This window comes from Gopherus flavomarginatus, chromosome 8 (assembly GCF_025201925.1).
Source record: "Gopherus flavomarginatus isolate rGopFla2 chromosome 8, rGopFla2.mat.asm, whole genome shotgun sequence".
Lineage (NCBI taxonomy): Eukaryota > Metazoa > Chordata > Testudines > Testudinidae > Gopherus > Gopherus flavomarginatus.
Window position 1 is genome coordinate 27,698,340 of NC_066624.1, and position 20,513 is coordinate 27,718,852.

General features: G+C 39.7%; 1 protein-coding gene across 2 annotated transcripts in view; it reads right to left on the reverse strand.

Annotated features, from left to right (window-relative positions):
- The window catches only part of BRWD3 (bromodomain and WD repeat domain containing 3), an 83,929-nt gene that overhangs the window by 32,589 nt on the left and 30,827 nt on the right, over positions 1 to 20,513 (reverse strand). For both annotated transcript variants that reach the window (XM_050965121.1, XM_050965120.1), the window contains exons 11-20: positions 20,014 to 20,114; positions 18,242 to 18,282; positions 12,517 to 12,621; positions 9,885 to 10,038; positions 9,259 to 9,393; positions 8,683 to 8,811; positions 6,095 to 6,320; positions 4,928 to 5,098; positions 1,700 to 1,877; positions 857 to 950 (exon numbers count right to left, since the gene is read on the reverse strand). In XM_050965121.1, coding sequence (XP_050821078.1) covers positions 857 to 950; positions 1,700 to 1,877; positions 4,928 to 5,098; positions 6,095 to 6,320; positions 8,683 to 8,811; positions 9,259 to 9,393; positions 9,885 to 10,038; positions 12,517 to 12,621; positions 18,242 to 18,282; positions 20,014 to 20,114 — 1,334 coding nt within the window. The remainder of the gene's footprint in view (positions 1 to 856; positions 951 to 1,699; positions 1,878 to 4,927; positions 5,099 to 6,094; positions 6,321 to 8,682; positions 8,812 to 9,258; positions 9,394 to 9,884; positions 10,039 to 12,516; positions 12,622 to 18,241; positions 18,283 to 20,013; positions 20,115 to 20,513) is intronic.

Below are 20,513 nucleotides of genomic sequence, written 5' to 3' on the forward strand. Positions count from 1 at the left end.
CTTCAGTGGGGACAGGATTTCATCCAATACAGACGTACTAAAAATGGTGTTTTGTATTTTAATTAATGGCACTTTTTAAAAAGCCCTTACAGCAGGGTGTGTGACTTCGTCTTTGAATGATATCAATATTATCTGGTAGGCGTACAAAACAGATCTTTGATGTGGTATCTTAAACTGGCTGTGTAATATGAACTCATAGAACAGTGCTGCTGCAATTTAGGGGCCTCTGTGCCCAAACACAGGGACTTCACATAGACCCAGGATAGAAGTTGTAGAATAGAGATGTTATATGAATCCCTTTTAAAAAATGAGTAAAGCAGTTACACATATACAACAGATAATTTGTCAAGCAGTCAGCCATTTAAACTATTTTTCAATTTAAAATCCAACATATTTGGTCCTCAAAGTCTATGCATAACAAAATATTTATTACATTTCCGAGAGCCTGAAAATACCTTAGGCCCTCATCCTGCAAAAATCACCATGTGGAAAGACCTCTTTCCATCCACACAGAGCCCCACTAAAGAACAGGAGGCTTCATGTGGATGCAGCATTTGCCCAAATATTGCAAGCTGCAGGATCTAGATCTTAGTACCAATGTTTTTTTTTTAAATGTAAGATAAGCCTTTTCTCACTTAAACCATGTACTTCACCGTTTCCCCTCCCATAACAATGGTCTACACAGCTAACAGCACAGACTAAATTAAAAATGGAGCTACATATAGTAAAATTAGAAAGATTAAGTAGCAATGATATTAAAACATCTAGAAAAATTGCTGTTGGACTTTTTTTTGCATAATGGCTTAAAATGGTCTCCATGCTTATTTTCCCTTTTCTTCTAGTGAAAATTACTCACTCTTTGCAAAGTGTAGGACGGTTTTCTCTTCTTTTCAACAGTGTAAAGATTAACTTCCATATCACCTTTGGCAGCTCGGCATTCTTCCTGAACCCTTAAAACATACAGCAGACATTCAGCCTATTCACTAAATCATTAAACAGACTAGCAACGATATTTGCTTCCTTGCTACCAGCTCAATGGGCTTAAGTCCTCCTAGCACCCAGAGATTTTGCTTTGTTTAAAAACAAAAACAACTCTTTTGATGCCATTAGTCATTTCCCTATAAAAGGGGAGCTGGCTGGATGTTTGATAATAGTTCAAGAAATCTTTCACTGAGCATGACGACCTATTAAAATTTTTAAAAGCTGCAGTAGGAAAAACAAACCTTTAGAGAAAGAACAGTCGAAATAAAACTGGCCCCAAAAAGGTAAGAATGGAGTATCTGAACCAGCAAAGAAGGAATTAAATAAGCACATAGGTAAGAAATTATCAGTCTTCGAATTCCCAAGCAGAATATAATCCTAATTTTTAAAGTCTAAGTCTGAAGAAAATATGGAACTGAAAAATCAATTTATTAAAAAAAACCGTAAATCTCTCATTTTTGAAAGAGGCATCATTGAAACACTACATGATTTATTCTCTTTCTCCCCCAAGCATGCTTTGGAACATTATACATGCACACAATATGATCTTTACTAGTATATATAGTTCATAATGTTTGTACAATTGATTCCATATGGACAGCACATATTGGATTCATAAAGAAATAGGAACAAATTAACTCAATGTTTTAGTATTCTTGTATTGCAAAGGAATGGAGATGGTTCCAACAGAAATTCAGCATCAATGGCTTCATCTTACCTGCTAACCCCTGGATGCAGCTCATTCACCACTACTCTTCTGCTCCAAGCCATGAGATCTCTCTCTGTGGCTATCTGACTGCGAGGAGCATTGAGATGCATTTGCCGGACCCCCTCAATCTGACCACTACGTCTGAGACCAACGTTTGGTGGGGAGTCCAAACCTGGACTTCTAAGAGCTAAAACACAAAAATGAAGATCTCTTTCATTTCCACAACTATTTTAATAAAAATAAAATTTAGAGCCAGACAGAGAGTTTCTTCTCAGCCCTCTGCAAGTGGCAGAGCATAGCTGTGCTGGTCCAGAGGAGGGCAGTTTTATTACAGTTACTGATAAACTGAAAATCAGTGACTAACATGAGGTGAGGGGGTTTGATGCTTTTGATGAATATCTAGGGGAATACCTACTTCTATATGTCGCTGGAATGTTACCAACCACTTTGCACACTCATAAAAAATGTGATCAGTCAGGTACCTGGAGTTTTTGAGGAGATGTCTCAGCCAAGTAACAACTAGGCCAACATAAGATGTATATGTAAAGTTTTTGTAAGTACCTAGGGGCCAAAGTCCCATTGATTTTCAATAGGACTTTGACTTAGGAGCTTTTGAAAGTGTCACGCTACAAAAGCGGATGAGATCACTGTAGGATCCAACACACCCACTTGCTCTGTTTCTATAACCTACCTTGTTGTGCCTTTTTTGAGGGTTCAGAAAAGAACTAGATAAATTAATGGTCAATAGTTCCATCAATGGCTATTAGCCAGGATGGGCAGGGATGGTGGCCCTACCCTCTGTTTGCCAGAAGCTCAGAATGGGCGACAGGGGATGGCTCATTAGATGATTACCTGTTCTGTTCATCCCCTCTGAAGGACGTGGCATTGGCCACTGTCGGAAAACAGGATACTAGGCTAGATAGTCCTTTGCTCTGATCCAGTATGGCCATTCTTATGTTCTCAACACAACTCTGTCCCTGAGCTGCTCTCAAGGCAGCACAGCTATATGCTGCCACTTACCCAGAGCCAGACAAAGTCTGAATCTTTCCTTTAGTCAGTCAAGTGGGGATAAGAAGATGCTGTGCTGTATTAGTACCACAGCTATTCCTATCTTTGGTTTACCTGGCTATTTAGAAGTGAAATTATCTAATTTCTATATGCACAAATATGGTGCACATGGAAAGTATACTCATAATTAGGCAAAGTCGTATGAAAATCTAGTTCTTAAAGTGTCAATTAGGCTTAAATGTAAACATCTCATTGAGGTGAATACGGGTAGTTAATGTGTCCCACAGCTACTGTTTAAAGTGGCCTGCAAACTCTGGAAGGCAATGGGGCATCTGTTTACACTCTGTTCGTGTTTGGAGGGTTATCTTAACCATATGGACTAGATTTTTTTTTTTTAAATGAAACGTTGCACTATGCAAAATTTAAAATCGGTCACAAGGGCCAGATAAGAACCTCAAGCAGGCTGGATCTGGCTTGTGAGCTAGGTGTTTGGAACCACTGGTTTAGATCAAAATAAAATTAGGTGTTCTGTTGGTAATCCTTTCCTATCACTTTGGTTTAAGGAAAGGCAGTTCTAAGCATACTGCTCCCATGGATCTGTACCAGTGGCAGATAGTTTAAATATAAGCAAGTCACTCAGTCATTTAAAACCTAAAACCAGATTACTAGCAAATGTACAGTAAACTTTTTAAGAGCTTTGGATACTATGAATAAACTGATTTGTGACTAGCTGACTTACAGCACAAGTCCACAGCATCTGTTACAACAGACAGTAAGCTGCTTTGTAATCAGCTGGTCAGATCTGACTGGGTTTGATTTTAGTTTTTAATCATGGTCAATATCAGAAGAGAAGTCAGGGAAACAGAACAGTGGGACAGGAGAACAAATTCAAGCTTTGAAATGAAACACTGGGACAAAGCAGATTTTTTTTTTTTTATACATAGGCAGCAGCAAGAGAGCATTAACCTTTTGCAGCACTGTACTCTAATAACTTTGTCTAAATATTACTTATACACTGTTGTGATGACATTAAGACATGAAAAGTTAGAAAGCATCATCCCTGCAGCAAATATATGATAATAAGATAATATAGTAAAAGTTTATATTAAAATAAGTTTGTAAGAGAATTATGGTCTAATTATCTTAAGCAGTCAGGCACTGCCCAGCTAGATCATCAAGTGCCCTCATTTGTACCTCACACTCTCAGTTCTTTAAGTCATCACTTGAGGTCCAAAGACCTCTGGATGGGTTACTAATGCTTAAATCAGTGGTTCTCAAACTGCGGGTCACAACCTCATTTTAATGGGGTTGCTTGGGCTGGACTTAGACTTGCTGGGGCCCAGCGCCAAAGCCCGACCCCCACCGCCTGGGGCCAAAGCCAAGGGCTTCAGCCCAGGGCAGTGTGGCTAGGGCTTCAGCCCACCCGCCTGGGGTCATGAAGTAATTTTTGTAGTCAGAAGTGGGGGGGGTCACGGTGCAATGAAGGTTGAGACCCCCTGGCTTAAATGAATAGGGCAAGACAGGGAAAGACAGCACACACAAGACAGAATTATGGTAGAACTGGGTGAATAAATGATATTCTGGTTAAAATCAGCAAACTGAAAAAAACAGAGAAAATATTCTGTAAAATGTTAGGCATTTGTCAAAAAAACAGAAAAAAGTCCATTTTCAGGGGATGGAGGGGGAACAGACTTTGAGGGAGTGTGTGTGTGGTGTCCCTTGATAACCTTTAGCCAGCGGTTAATGCACTTGTCTGGGATTGGGAGACTCACATTTGAATCCCCAGTCTGAAGCAGGGATCTGAATTCACATCTCTCTCCTTCTTTGTAACCATCCTAACCACCAGGCTATAGGCTATTCTGCTCTGAATCTCTCTGGCTGAAGCTGTTCCACTTTGCATAAATATTCACTCAGCAAGGAGAGAGAGAGAAAGAATGCCTCCATAGCCTGGTGATTAACACACTCATCTGTGAGATAGGTGATGTGGATTGAAATCAATCCTCTGAAACAGACAGAGAGAAGATCTGAATCTGGATGGACACAGACAAACACACACGCTTTTCTGAAGTTGGCCCTGAAAAACATTTCCTCAGCTGAAACTATTGGGTCAAATTTGCAAAAGCACTGGCATTCTCGGTGCAGCCAATCCAGGCACCTAGTCACAGTAGTTCAAGTGTTTTCCTAGCAGTCTGACTAAATGAGTAATCAAGACAAGGGGGGAAAACTTACCACCATTAATAGAGTGTGATCTACTGTATGGAGGGTTTGGGATAGCTTCTCCTTCATTCATTCTCCTCAGATCTTGTTCTCTCTGCAGCTCCCTAATCATTCCATCCAGAATACTCTCATCGTGGTCATTCGTTTGCTGCCCTATCACCTGTTCAATCACTTCACCATCACCTTAGTGAGAACAAAAACACCAGTTTTACTAACAACTCAAACTCCGCACCAAGTGCCTTCCATTCACATACACTATATAATTTTGCATTTCATTTGTATAGAGCCAAGCTGACTTTTCTATTGTAAAATACATTGCTTACCAACTAATTTCAACAAGGTGGTAGACTACAAAGATTTCCATGAGATACCAAGCTCCTCTGAATACTCTCCCATTAAGTTCAGCTCTAGTGGGTTCTCATTCCACTCATGCCACAGATTTTAAAAACTATTTTTATCATTCATATGGATAGCAGCAAGAGCCAAAGACTATGAGTTTGTATGAAAGCATATATTCATAAAAGAACCAAGAGAAGTCTTCTTGCGATCTGGTTCTTATACCTTGTTATTTGTTACCCAAATTTCTCTTGTCATACAGGGAACTACTTTTCTACACAGAGTCCAAAATTAAAAAGATTCTCCCCACCCGTTGCAAGTATTAAGCCTAAAGCCACATTTAGCAGCAGAGAAAACAAATACTGTACTAATGTTTCACTTGGTATTAACAGTCAGATTTTTTACAGAAATCCTCCTGTAGCAAAGTTTATATTACAAAGAACAAATCTGATTCCAAAACCAAAAACCCTCTTCCTTTTCAAAGACTACTTTATAACTACTGTATTAAAAAAATACAGAGCCCTATTCTGCCAGCCTGGCATACAGCCCCACTGAAATTAATGGATTCGTTGACTATACAGAATAAGGCTCACTAATGTTTGAGTGCTACAGATACTCTACAGTAACTCAAATCCTGTCTCTGATTTTAAGACAGGCCAATCCGTTCACTTACATTGCTTCATTCATGTTGTAATTCATCCCCCACATATTAACACTGGACTGAAGATCACTATCTAGCTGAAGAAGAGTGATAATAGATCATTCCCTCTAGTGTTGCCCTAGTTAATTAGCATTTATATACTTTTCAATAAGTTTGTTAAACAAGAATTTTAGATAACATACCATTAGCCACATATCCCAGTTGAGGAATAAGTTGCTCATCCTTACAATTTTCACGTCCTGGTACAAGACGTTGGTATCTTGTGGGATGTGGATTTCCATCCACATCCACCAGGAATGGGGGAGGCATGAGATGTGGAGCCTGTTGGGTCTGTTCATCCAGCACATAGTTATTAGCATCACGGATCAGTGGTCGATAATCCGTATGGAAGAACATCTGATCTGGAATCTACATGAAGGACAATTTAGTAATAGGTGAGTGTCCACTAACTGCAGTCTGCTTTGGAACGGTTTCTGCACCCACAGAACACAACTCCAACACTGGGGATCTGCAGAGCCAATTACATGATGAAGAACACAAATGCATTCTATACCCAAGGCTTGAAAATTCTGACACCATGGATCAAACTTCAGCAGCAGGATATACCAAGCGAGGCAGGAAGACTGCCTTGTAGCCCTTTCTAATGATTCTCCTTGGACAGCTTAGAGAATGACATTGCTGGATTCTGGAAGTAAGCATGCAGTCCTCCACTCGCCATAATGAAGAGCAAATGGAGAAATAACAAAAATTAAACATGTAAGTAGATGGGGAAGAGAGTGAGAATGAGGTAGCCAGGTGCCAACAGAAGCTCAGAAGACCAAGTTTCACATTTCCTGTAAACTAAACATAATTCTATTATAGGTTACGAAAAAAAACCCCAAAGCCAAAACCACTACTGGTCCCACCGCTACTCATATCCTAGAATATATCTGAAAAGGCCTCATTTCATTTTTACTATGGTAGAGCAGCAGTTCTGCTCTATTTAAGGTTCAGAGTCACTGTTTAAAAGGCAACTATTGTAAGTGCACTAAAATCCACATGCTGACTGTATCTCATGAGTGAGAGGTCCAAATTCAGGTTCATGTGTGCAAAGGGTTCCTGAGATACTGCCCCACAAAATGGTGGTGTTTACAAAAGTCAATTGGTGGTTCTAACTCCTTTTGCCCACACATGGGTCTCAGACTCAAACTATAGCTCTGATCCTCTCCAAACTGGTATCACCCTTAGGAATTTATCTAGTGCTTGGACCCACTGCCCCTTTGGAGAAGCACATTTCAAAAGCTATTGAGGGTAAAGTTTAAAACTCCAGGTCAGCATGAGTAAAACTGACATGCCAAAGAGAACAAAACCAGACCATGGTCCCTGGCAAAGCCAGAGGGCTTCCAGACAGTTATTACAAATGCTGGGAGGTGACATCCTATGGTCACTGAATCTGAGCTACACTCATGTACCACAAGGGCAAACCCTACCCTTTGCAGCTTCCAAGTGTGCCCTGTACACGTTCCTTGCTCTTTGCCTGCACTCTGCAAAGGCTCTTTTTGGAAGTTTGTCGCTGAGATGAATATATCTACTTTACAGAGCTCTAAAATCCACAAGGAGACACTGATTCTACTGTAGAAGCGTTGTCAAGAAAATTAGTGTTAATTAAACAGAGGAAAGATGAACAACTATAGTAAGCAGTTAGGATAATGCACTCCTGTCTCAACCTTCTGAACAATGGGACTACGTGGGATCAAAGAAAAGTTGCTCATAAGATTTTCTGATTCTTATAACTATTTTGGTGCAGAGCTAAGGAATAGAGGGAGATCAGAGGAGAGTGGGGGAATGCAGGGCTGTGTTAGAGCAGTGGACGAGGTGTGGGGAATGGGAGGTGGTGTGGGGAATGCCCCTTTGTCAACCCTTAGTGCTGTGCTCTTACACGGCTAATAAGGAGCCAGCACACCTCGATAATGACCCTTATTAGCGTAAGGCAGTCTTTCCCAAACTTGGGATGCCGCTTGTGTAGGGAAAGCTCCTGGCAAGCTGAGCATGTTCCAGGCCAATGGGAGCTGCTGGAAGTGGCACGGTCCAAAGGACGTACTGGCCGCCGCTCCCAGCAGCTCCCATTGGCCTGGAGTGGCGAACCACAGCCAGTGGGAGCCACGACTGGCCAAACCTGCAGATGCGGCAGATAAACAAAACAGTCCGGACCGCTGGGGCTTTCCCTACACAAGCGGCGTCCCAAGTTTGGGAAACACTGGCATAAGGGAACATCTAAACACTATGTTTTTGAAAATCTAGTTTTACATAGTCAATTTTCTGTTCAGTTTCAACATGGAGGAAAGGATTTTATTGGATCTCACAGAACATGACACCAACTGACCACCTATGATGGAGAAAAGAACTTGTGTAAAACTTAAAAGAATACCAGTGACAAATTTTGATCAAATAAAACCCTTATCTCTTTCTTAAGATGCCTACAGACCTTCTTTGGTGTTCTGAGTGCTTTTTCAGAAAGTGACACTTTTCCTTGCCACGTTAAGTTAACAACAACATGTAGTGCAGGCTTGCATCATTCTCTCCAGGTCTGCCAAACCTCCTCTATTCCCACTACCAAAGGAAAATTTACTGTGGGATATTTAAATACATGCAGATTTTGATTTAGAAAACCAGTGACTGACACATAATTCAAGTACCATTTAGAGCTCAGCATGAGAGAAGTACCATAAACAACACTTCCCAAACAAAACCAGCCCAAAATGCAGAAAATTCTAAGATTCAGTCAACCCACCTTTTCATAATATTTATTGCATCCAAAACCAAATAATAGCAGATGCCCATGTGAGTCTGTGCAGGCAAAATGCTGTCCATCTGGTGAGAATTTGCAATCAAAAACAGCACCATGGCCTTGGCCTTCAATCTGAAACATACAAACATCGCATACCCATTTAAAATCATTTATTTTCTACACTAGCTTCAATATGACGATTTAATCTGCCCTACTTCAGATTCTTCAAATATCATTATATAACAGCACACATTCTATATATAGGTCCCAGTTTAATGTAAGATCCATCTCACACCAATGAAATGGAATTTCACTAATTCCCTCCCTCCCCCATTTAGCTATTTTTTAACATTTACAATTCTCAGTTAAGTTTTAAATTAGTGTCCCATCTTTCCTAAACCTTAATACCAATGCTCTTAAGCTCCATTGTGAAAAAGTTGGTCAAAAACATTCCACTGATTTTCAGAGATGTAAACATGATAGATTACCAAATGACTTAGTATTATTCTTAAAGTAATTCTTAAAATCCTTCCTTCCTTCCTAAAGCCTAGTTTCATACAAGTGTGAAAATATTCTTACCATGTTAAAGTAATTGCGAATTTTTGTTCCTTTATCAAGGTCCCAAACAAAAATGTTCCCATCATGACCTGCAGAAAGCATGATCCTTTGGTCAAATGGATGTGCTTCCAAAACAAAAACTTCATCATCATGGCCCTGTGATGAAAGCAAAGTGGGAAAGGAAAGTAATGTTTCTACATAACAGCTTAATGTGCAACTAAATATTTATTTTGTGGTCAGTGATATGTAAGCGCATCACTTTTCAGTCACTGTTCTGAGGACTTTTAGGTCCATTTACTATCATTCACTATCTCTTAGCCCAGATTCCCAGCTGGTCAAAGGTAAAGTGGAGGCCAACAAAAAGGACAGTTGCAGCTCTGATCTTGGAGCTACTTTAATACAAGCTGGCTATGGGGCTGAGGCCCTTATGTCAACCAGCAATTTCTGGAGAGCAGCAGCACCGTGATAATTTCCTCTCTCTCCATAATACACACTCCTTAAACCAGGACTCAGGAGAAGCATACAGCTGACTTACTTCAGAAGTAAGACATTACTTAGTGCCTGGAAGGATGGCAGACTCCACTCCTTAATCTTGTTCTGGTCACAGAAGTACAGAATTTTGAAATATACACTGGATTTTCACTCACAGATAAACTATGAAGAAGCTGTCCCGTGGTAGAGTTCCATACTTTCAAAAGGAAGTTGTTGACCGCAGTGATGACAGTGGTATCATATCGATCCCAAGCCACCATAGTAACCTTCAGTTTAGTTACTTTGTCCTCCCCAGATACCAAGTTGTTACTGTGGAAATTCATAATTGAAAAGTACAAATCATACCTCAGTAACTATAGCAAAACCTCTCAGTAGCAATTCAATTGGAAATTAGTGGGCGATTGGCTGTCACCACTATATTGTATATCAGAGATCGGCAGCCTTTGGCATGTGGCCCGTCAGGGTGTGGGCTGAGGGATGCGCTGGCCACCACTTCCTCGAGCCCCCATTGGCCTGGAACGGGAAGCCACGGCCAATGGGAGCTGCGATTGGCCGAACCTGCAGATATTGTAGGTAAACAAACCATCCCGGCCCACCAGCAGATTTCCCTGATGGGCCACGTGCCAAAGGTTGCCAATCTCTGCTGTATACTATTGCGTATAACAGGACAGTGAAGTTTGATTGAATTTGAAAATAAATAATGGTTCATGCAATTCTAGAATATATTTTGTTGTGGTGGAAGCAGGATACAGGAAATATTTAATACATTTGACATTAACCTTAATCCTTCATTTCTCTACTTGAGTAAAGCAGCTCTTACTATTATTAAACATTTACATTGCAGCAGCACTTACAGGCTGCAACCAGCTTCAGCTCCATTGCGTTAGGTGCTGTACAAACATATAATGAATGACAGACTTTGCCCCAAGGAGCTTACAATTGAAGTGGAAAGAATGTCTCTCTCCTTAGTCTTAAAATAAATTTTTGTTTTGAAACTGTGGAAATTTGAGAGATGCATGCACATCCATGCAATTTATAAACATTTGGAATTCATAAACATATTTATAAAAAACTGTGGAAAAGTTGGTTTATATTGAAAGATTTTCACTTTCTTTGAAAAGCAGAAGTAGTTTCACTTTCTGTTCTGTGTAACAGATCATTCTTTTTCCTACAAAATCAATCAATTATTCTCCCCTTTTTTCAGTAGGCACTTGGAAAAAAAAACAAAAAACCACCCACCACTGTTCTGTGCTATAGTAAACTCCATCACAAGTACCTACTAGTTACATAAATCTAAATTACAGTTAGATGGCCACCTTAAAGATGTTTAGTACTACACATGTAACTTTTGAGATATATATTTTCTGCAACAGCAGAGGGAAATGGACAGAATTCTCCAGTAGGTTTTTTCCATCTCTATTTTCTGTGCTTGTGTTTGTTCTAATACTGGGCCACTTATTGAAGTCATTTGAAGAACATGCAAAAAAAAACTACCCTAAAAAATTAAAAACCCAACCAGCATATCAAATCTTACATCATGTTGCATCTCCAACAGGAAAAAAAAATGTTAAGAAACACTATGAAAACATTCAGATAAAAGTCTTATAACCATATTAAATGAAGCAATAAGAAATCCCAAAATATATTTTAAAAGGGACATAATATGGAAAAAAATAAAAGAACTAAGTTCAGACCTTTTCAGCACTTTTCTGCTCTCTGCCCTTTGTTTTCAACTATATAAGACAATTTTCAAAATGACCTCACACCCTTTTACTGAAAACATTAATTCACTAGTATTCTAACTGTAATTGCAGGAAATCTTCACTATACACTAATGACAGGGTGATCCATGAAAAATTATTGAATTCATAGGATTCAACACCAAGATGAATCACACAATGTCCTTTGTTTATTTTTGTCCATTCTTAGTTTAATTTAAATGTTTATTTTAATACTTCATAGTATATAATAAATATAAAATATGGCATATTTTGTAAAAAATAAAGAAATCTTTGGAATTTAAGGCCACACTACAGTAACTACAATTGAATCTTCACATAGGTGGGAGAGACCATACTTTTTTTGTGCGTCTTATAAAATATGCAGCTCAAACTGCACACAAGTGAGGTTCCACTACAGCAGAGGTGGGCAAACTACGGCCCACAGGCCAGACTGTCCTGCCTGGTCCTTGAGCTCCCGGCTGGGGATGCTAGCCCCACCCCCCACCCCGCAGCCACGTGGGCAGTGCTCTGGGCAGCAGGGTTGTGTGCTCCTGCCAAGCAGCGCGGCAGCGTGCCTGGCTCCGGCCGGGCAGCACAGCTGCCAGACATGTTGCTCCTGGGGGTCAGTCAGGGGGGTCAGTCAGGGGACAGGGGGTGGCTGGATGGGGCAGAGGTTCGGGGGGCCCTCCATGCAGTTTTTTAAAGCCAATGGGGCCCTCGGGCCACAAAGTTTGCCCACCCCTGCACTACAGCTTCTTTACGAGAGAGAGACTATTCAACATTCTAGTTTCTTATGTAAAATAGGAAGAATGTGCCATCCATGGGAGCGATGAAACTGCTGAGTAGATATGTTAACAGAGATTAATTTCAAGTTTAATTAAAATGTTCAAAAGAATTGTGTTATTTAATGGACAAGGGCACAGCTCTTTCAATACACATTAAACTACATGCACTGAGATTAATTCAAAATATAAAATACAACATTTTTCAAATTAGTTGCTGGAAAGGTTTTGTTGTTACACATAGATGATGGCACAATATAAATTAGTGTTTTGTTTTCTTTTACCCTGTCATTTTAGTAGCCATATCCAGGACTATACTCTTCCATTCCTGCTGCTGGTATTGCCATATTCTTGCTGTTCCATCTCTGCTCCCACTGACAAACCTTAAACTGTAGACAAATGGGGAAAAAATAAGTCACGTAATTTGTTAGCATCAAAGCCAGAGAATATTTAATCTTTCTTTCTATTTTGTTTGTACATCTCTGTTCCAGAGTATAATGAGAAAACAATGAGTTTATATTTTTTCTATTAGATATTGTACACAAGATTAATTACAGTTACAGCTAGCAGATGGCCTTGGAGCGAATTCAATGTTGTATTTCATATAAGCTGCACTTTCTCTTTTTAATGAGAGCAGAAAATCCCTTGAAACAGTTTATAACGGCAGCAGAAAAGAAAATATATGGCCAGGTTCTACTATGAATTATACTGTATTAACATTTGTACAGATTATGCCCAAATCTGCACAAGAATAGTCCTGTTTGTGAAGATGAATGTACACAGCTTTATTTTTCAAACTATTTTAGGTTAAAATGTTAAATATTTAATAAAATGACACACCCACATAAAACTGTCATGGTCATCAACGAAACAATATTTAGTTTTTCTTGTCATAGAGAAATTCCCCAAGTATTGTACATTTAATTCAAGGATGCCCAGCAACATTTTTTACTCTTACGAAAAAAAAAAATCACCTGAAGCTTTCTGTGTAAAAATGCAAGCCTACAGAATTTTAATAAGTGATAGTTTCTTTTTTTTAAAAGTTTAATTTTTACTGTAATGGAGAAAGAAGGGAAAAATCACCTATAAATACATTTATGCTAGATTCTTCCTTTATTTTGACTTTATTTTCTTTCAAGGACTTTTCATTACTCCTGTAATCTAAACGGGGGTTGTGGAATTTATATTAAAAGCATCAATATAATAGGCTGATTGAGGAATTTTCAAACTGTCTAAGTGACTTAGGACTTTCAGTGAGACTTTTATACCTACATCACTTAGGCCAGATCTGCATTAGGAGCACTTTCCTGGTATACCTATACCAGAACACTACACAGGCAAAGCACTCCTACGGTCTACATAGCTTATACTGGCAAAAAGGGCACAGTTCTGCCAGTATAAACTACAGTAGGAGTTTTTGCTGGCACAGCTACGTTGGTCAGAAATCACACCTCTTCACACCACTGACTGACAGAGGTATGCCAGCAAAGATTTGTAGAGCAGAGCTGGCCTTAGGAACTTTTGAAAATTCTACCATGGGCCTTTTGGTTTTATTCTCTAACTTTCCTCCAGTGTTTATCTTCTAGTTCAAAAGGTCCTGCAAGTAGGGACAGCGTATATATTAGTTTTCTGCAGAGTGCCAGTGACATAGTCAGAGGACAGGAAACAAATGTGAATAAAACATACCAAAGGAATGATAGCCAGGATATTAAGGTTTTAAATCCTGATCCTACAAAAGTGGAGCCAGTAGAAGGCTGGGAGTTTAGAGAGCAGATGCTGCTTACGTATATTAACTATTTTACTTATTGTAATATGGATCCACAATAGAGTACACAGGGTAATAGTCTTACTAAAAATCTGTACCAGCGTTCATAATAATTCATGCCAGACACATAAGAGGTATTTCAGCTTAGGAAATATTAAGACTGTTACACAATATTAAACTCTATTAATACGGTTCCTCCACACAATGACACTTGGGGAAAAAAGTGTACATAAATGACCAATAAAATGTGGAGAGAATACTAAGCAATACATGGAGCATCTGTATTCTTGTGAAAATTGGACTGTAGTGCTCTCTGCTGCTGATTACAAGAACAATTAACTGAGAGCTGCTTTTAGGTAATTTTCAATATATCTGAAATAGGAGGGATGAAATATGATTTTGTTTAAGTGAACTGTTATCTATTTTACAAACAGATGTAATCTGACATTTGTACATGAAGATAAACTGCATCTCCCACTCCTCTTGGAGCATGGTCCTCTGCTTTGTCCTTTACATACAAACCAACACAAATCCCAAGCCAAAAACATGGGGGATGGGGAGTTTCCTGGCTACCCCTACACAGTACATCTTTCCCAACAGAACCTCCCAAAAGTTGAGATCAGCTAAGGTGCTTCACTGAACAGCATGTACATCTGAATACATGGGGATGGGAGGCAGCATGTTAGTAACTAAAAACGTGCTTCTCTCGCATGATTTTCAGAACTCTGTTTTGCTGAACTTCAGGGCATGGGAAAGGACTATTTGCTTACTCACGCCATTGCCCAAGATAGGCCTGACAGAAGAAATCAGATGTCAAGGAATTAGGTCAGATAGTCAGTAGCGGTTGCTGTTCTTGTCTTGCAGTAGCATATCAGCAGTTTTATCCATTTGGAAAGCATTTTAAAATATGCCAACTATTCACTTACAAAAAAAACAACACTAATGGAAATGCCCCCAAGAAGACTATGCAACGGGGGCATATTTTTCTATTAAATCAGATGCAAAAATAAAATAGCCCTCAATCCCAATATCTCTCTTACAGAAGTGAGATCAGTATATGATGGGGTCAGGACAAAAAAAGTGAGCCTTAGCTCTTAATTTAGCATTTCATATTTAATAAAAGCAAGGAAATTAAGAAAAAAAGAGAGTCTAAATTAAATTAATTGCCTTCCCACACCACCTTTAAAAAACTAACAAAGGGAAAAAAGGAGAAATAAAACTGCCTTTTCATTCAGTATCACATTGGGTTCATGAGTTCTTTTGGCCAGCTGCACTGTTGATTGCATCACTAGGATGTTGATCCAAGCACATTTCTTTTGAAATCAAAGAATTCTGCATTGTGCCTAATGCAAAGGCAGGATTGTGCAATGAATAGTGGGGGAAGAGGACACAAGTAGCCTCCTCTTCTGTGTCTCAATGTAGGAAGTGGGAAAAATACAGCTCATCTGAATTCGAGAACTACATTAACAAAGCACTAATGCCAGTGGTAGCTTCTCCAAATAGGGGCTGTGGTTATGGCCTCACCTCTTCTGAAATAGCCATCAAAGCTGGCTGACCATTGCAAGGGTGGTACAGTAACCACTCTCCTTGTGATCTCTGGAGTTCCAGGAAGCTTTGATCCTACTTTCTGTAAGAAACATTGTTGCTCTAAGGCAGTGGTTCTTAACCTTTACTGCAGCCTGCACCTCTTTGGTTCTCAAAATATGTTCTCGTAGCCCTTATCAAAAATCATTGAAGTAGGTCAGTTCTTTAAACCTAGATATATTTGTTTGTATATTACAGTAATTGTTAAAAAAATGTATAATGTTAATAAATACACAGGTTTGATGAAACAAAGTAGTTTTACTGACGTGCCTGAGCTTAATTTGTGTTTTTGATGATTTACCTTCTAAAAAAATCTGACATGTCTCGCACTCCCAGAAAGGGCATCTCGCACCCCCAGGTTAAGAACCACTGCTCTAAGGGTGTTAGTCTGCACTAAAGCAAACAAACCCCTCACAACTTGCATATTTTTAAAAACTTGCTCTAAATGTGACTAAAGCCACAGCGCTGAAAAACTAGATGCCATGTTTTAACCTGATGCAATTTCCAGCTGAGAAGTTATTAATGTTAGGAGATGTACAGAAACCTAGGCTTACTGGCAGAGTTGGTCCTACTAGAATTAATTAAAAAAAATACAGACATGTCACTCAATGTGAACCTAATCCTATAACGCATAGAGCATCTCCCATGAGATGCTTAGAACCCTAAATTCCTGTTAAACTCAAAGAAGACTGAGGGTGCTAAGCACTTTGCAGCATCACAATCCTCTAAAGCATGATGTCAAGTTTACTTGCTGGGTAACCTGTGTATCCATGATAAGTCTACCATTTTTGTTAATCTTTCATTTAGGGCCAGATTCCAATACCCTTAGTCATGTGGAATAGTACCACAGTCCATGAGTATGATGTTCATCTTAGAAAAGAGATGACTCGGGGGGGTGGAGGGGATGTGACAGAGATTTATAAAATCATGCATGGTGTGGAGAAAGTGAACAGAGAAGTGTTATTTACCCCTTCACAAAATACAAGAACCAGGCGTCACCCAATGAAATTAACAGGCAGCAGGTTTAAAACAAACGTAAAGAAATATTTCTTCACACAACGCAAGCTGTGGAATTATTTGCCAGGGGATGTGGTGAAGGCCAAAAGTTCAACTGGGTTTTAAAAAAAAAAAAAAAAAAAGAGAGAGAAATGGATAAGTTCATGAAGGATAGGTCCATTAATGTCTATTAGCCAAGCTAGTCACGGACACAATCCCTTCTTCTGGGTATCCCTAAACTCCAGACTGCCAAAAGCTGGAACTGGATGACAGAGGATGGATCATTTGATAATTGCCCAGTTCTGGTCATTCCTTCTGAAGCATCTGGAACCAGCCACTGTCGGAAGACAGGATACTGCACTAGATAGACTGTTGTTCTGACCCAGCATGCCCATTCTTATTGTTTTATGCAATCCCACTGTACTCAATAACGCTACATGTGGAGTACAAGTCTACTAAACAGAAATAAGGATACGGAACTGAGCACCCGATTTGTTTTTTCTAAAGCATAAAAAAAAAGAACTTACTATTTTTAGTGGTTTACTCCTGAGGGAATTCTGTGCCACCGTGCAATGCAGAATTTGCGCAGAAGCACTGAATTTAATTTTTCCCCACAGAATCGGTGATGCATAACTGCTGGCCACAACTAGGGGCCACTGGACCCAGCAGAGCCAGGCTCCCCAGCTTGCAGTGAGCAGAGCACCTGGCCTAGCAGGAATGGAGCCCTGTGGCTCTGCATGCTTTGGCTGCTGGGCTTGATCCTCATCTGCCTGGGGACGGGAGTGGGCCTCGGAGACCCAGCTCTGGCAAAGGGTAAGGAAGGGCAGGGCTGCACCATTTCCCCTGGCAGGACAGTAATAAAGCTATGCAGAGCGGAGCCTGCAGCTGAGCTCGGGAGGGGTGTGTGCGCGTGCAGGCTTCTGGTCTGGGGAGCCCCACGGAGCCCCTTCCAGCATCCCCAATATCCTCTCCCAGTACACAGACCCCTCCTGCACCCCCAAATACACCTCCAGTATCCCCCAAACATATCTCCCCTCCAACTCCGCTTCCCCCAGGCAGCTTCCATTATTTGGGAACTTGAAATATAGTAATCCTATGAGAGCAAGGTGAAAAAAATGAGAACTGACTAAAAGACTGGAGGTGCAGAGTTTTCCCCTCCAAGATGTGCCCCACTGGCACGTGACACACCCAGACAGAGGCACCTGACAAAGGAACAACAGAGAAACAGGACTTGGACAGTCGTAGAGGTTTCTTTAACTCTCTACTCCTGGGGAAATCTTTTTTGTTGTCTATATTGTTGCAGACATACTTGCTGACAGGTATTTTGAAATAAATTACCAAAATAACTGAAACTGGCATGACTATATTGAGTTATTATGACAAAATATGCAGAATTTTTAAATATTGTGTGTAGAATTTTTAATTAATTCTTTGGTGCAGAATTCTGCAAAAGTAGTGGTTAAAACTAGGAGACTGAATCCAGACTCAGGTCTGCCATTGGCTAGCTATATAACCTTGGACAAGTCAATTAAAATGAGAGGACCCTGTGTAAAGTACGACTACTGTTAGAAAACAAAAGACTCTTTCTCAAAAAGTTGTTTGGAAAATTAAATACTACTACTACAACAACAACATACTGGAAAAAGCCCAGAATACATGCTTACCTGTCACCATTGTTACAGAACTGAACTGCAACTACTTTGTCCTAAAAACAAACAAACAGCAGAAAGCATTTTGTAAGTCAGGAATTGTTTTTGACTAGTTTTAAAAATACTAAATTGGATCTCATAGAATTTCAGAATACGGAAGTAAAAATATTTGGAGTTAAATTTCCAGAAACAAATATTACTAGACATTATGATCTATACCGTTAGTTAAGTAGTAGTTATTGTACTGCCACTGGAGCAGCCTGGGAAGGAAACTGGCTTAGGAAATCACAATCTCGCTACCTATTCTTGTGAGGGGGTGTGCTGCAAAAGATGTATATTTGTCACAGCACACACTCCCAGATGCGTTGATATAGCTATACTGCCATGAGCATAAGATGGAATCAAGGCTGGGAGCCTGTATATTTTATGAACTCACAATAACTGGGGAATTGCTAGGACCAGAGCCTTTCTCAGCTACTGAGGCCCAGTGAGTGCCAACTCCCAAGGAGGCTGGGGAAGACTGTATTTTAGTTCAAAGCCATAACGGTTGCTGGTGTTTCTGGATCGATTATTTCAGGATGTGAGATCAATTTATTCCTCAAATTTCAACCATATTCCCATTTTTGAATTGTTCAGCTAGACACATTATTAAAAATTTGCTCACAATTCATATTTTTGATTAATATTTCATGCAAACAAGAGTCAGCTTATGGACTGCTCCCATGACATGTTGGCCATGTGCCTTTCTTATTCACCATTCCTGACTGCTTATTTTAATCACATGGTTTTGATTCTGTTCCCTGACTGGATGACTATAATTAAAAAGAAAAATAATAATGAAGATTTATCCTGAACAAGTCTCCGATGTTTCAACCTTTCAGGAACATGCTGACAGCAGTTTGTAGAGTTAAGAGGAGCAAGGCTGGGGCTATAAAGCAGAGAGCAGGAACCATATAGAGAACATGTGATGTTAACATGCGCTGTCCAACCGCTAAGCACACTGCCAGGGCTCAATATCAAATGGGTATTAAGAAATGTTCTAATGCTGGGTTTAGCAATTTCCATCACCCTTCATCAAAATTGAGAAATACATTAGTTATAACAAAAGCCACTGAGACTCATAACTTCGTTAAAGACAGATTGATATTTAAAACATTTTTCAAAAAATGCTGTTTGTTAAAAGGATTCTCATTAATCTTTTTCTTTCAAAATGAAACCACACTTGTATGCTCTGTTTGATTTCACACTCTAAAACCAGAACACTTGTTCTCTCTCATTACAGGCATTTCTGATCTATATCAATATTAAAGTCAGATACTTAAAAATAAAATGAAGAGGGTGAGGGTGTAGTCAAGTAGTTGAGGCACTAGCATAGGGGGTCCAGGTTTGGTTTTCTACTTTGCCACGGACCTCTCATGCGACCTTGGGCAGGTCACTTTGCCTTTCTGTGCTTCAGTTCCCCATCTGTAAGATGGGAATAATAAAATCACAGAACGGACTCACAGGACTGGAACAGACCTCAAGAGATCTTCTACTCCAGTCCCCAGCAGGATAAGTATTATCACCCCTGGCAAGTTTGTTCGTTCAATAGCACTTCCCTACCTTATACGTTTGTTGTAAAGATAAATACATTAAAGACTGTCATGTGCTCAGATACTAAGCTACTTATACGGCCCCCATCACCAAAGACAGACAGAAATTAGTCCAACAGGATTTACAAGACCAAACCTAAATACCCAGGGTGAGTTAAAAATGGAAAGAGATTTAATTTCTCTTTCAGCTCTTACCGTATGGGACTCTAACTCAGCGATTTTCTCTGGCGATTCCGAGCCCAAATAATATATTCTTATCATATGGTCAGTGCTACCTGTCGCAATGAACATGCCACCTGAGAAAGACAGTATTTTCTGTGAGAAGAAAAGCCACTAAAGGAACTAAAAACTTTGTGAGCATGGTGTTACTGCTAGAGGAGCATAATTCACAGTTTTAAATTGAGGATTTTCAGTCGAATTAAACTTGTTCATAAATATTTAATCTTGGTTTAAATGTTTCCCTGATCTGCACCTTCTGAGACCATTTACACTTCAACGTATCTCCTTACTGCTAAAGAAGGGTTGAAATTACTGGACCTGTTACTGAACAAACAAGGATAACATTTCAAAATACAGCATTTAGTTACAGCAAGTCTACCGCAGTTCTATCAGCCAGATCAATACGCAGAAATAAAAGGCGAAGAATGGTTTACAAATCTCTAGGCCCAAATTTAGCAAAAGACTTAGGACTCAAG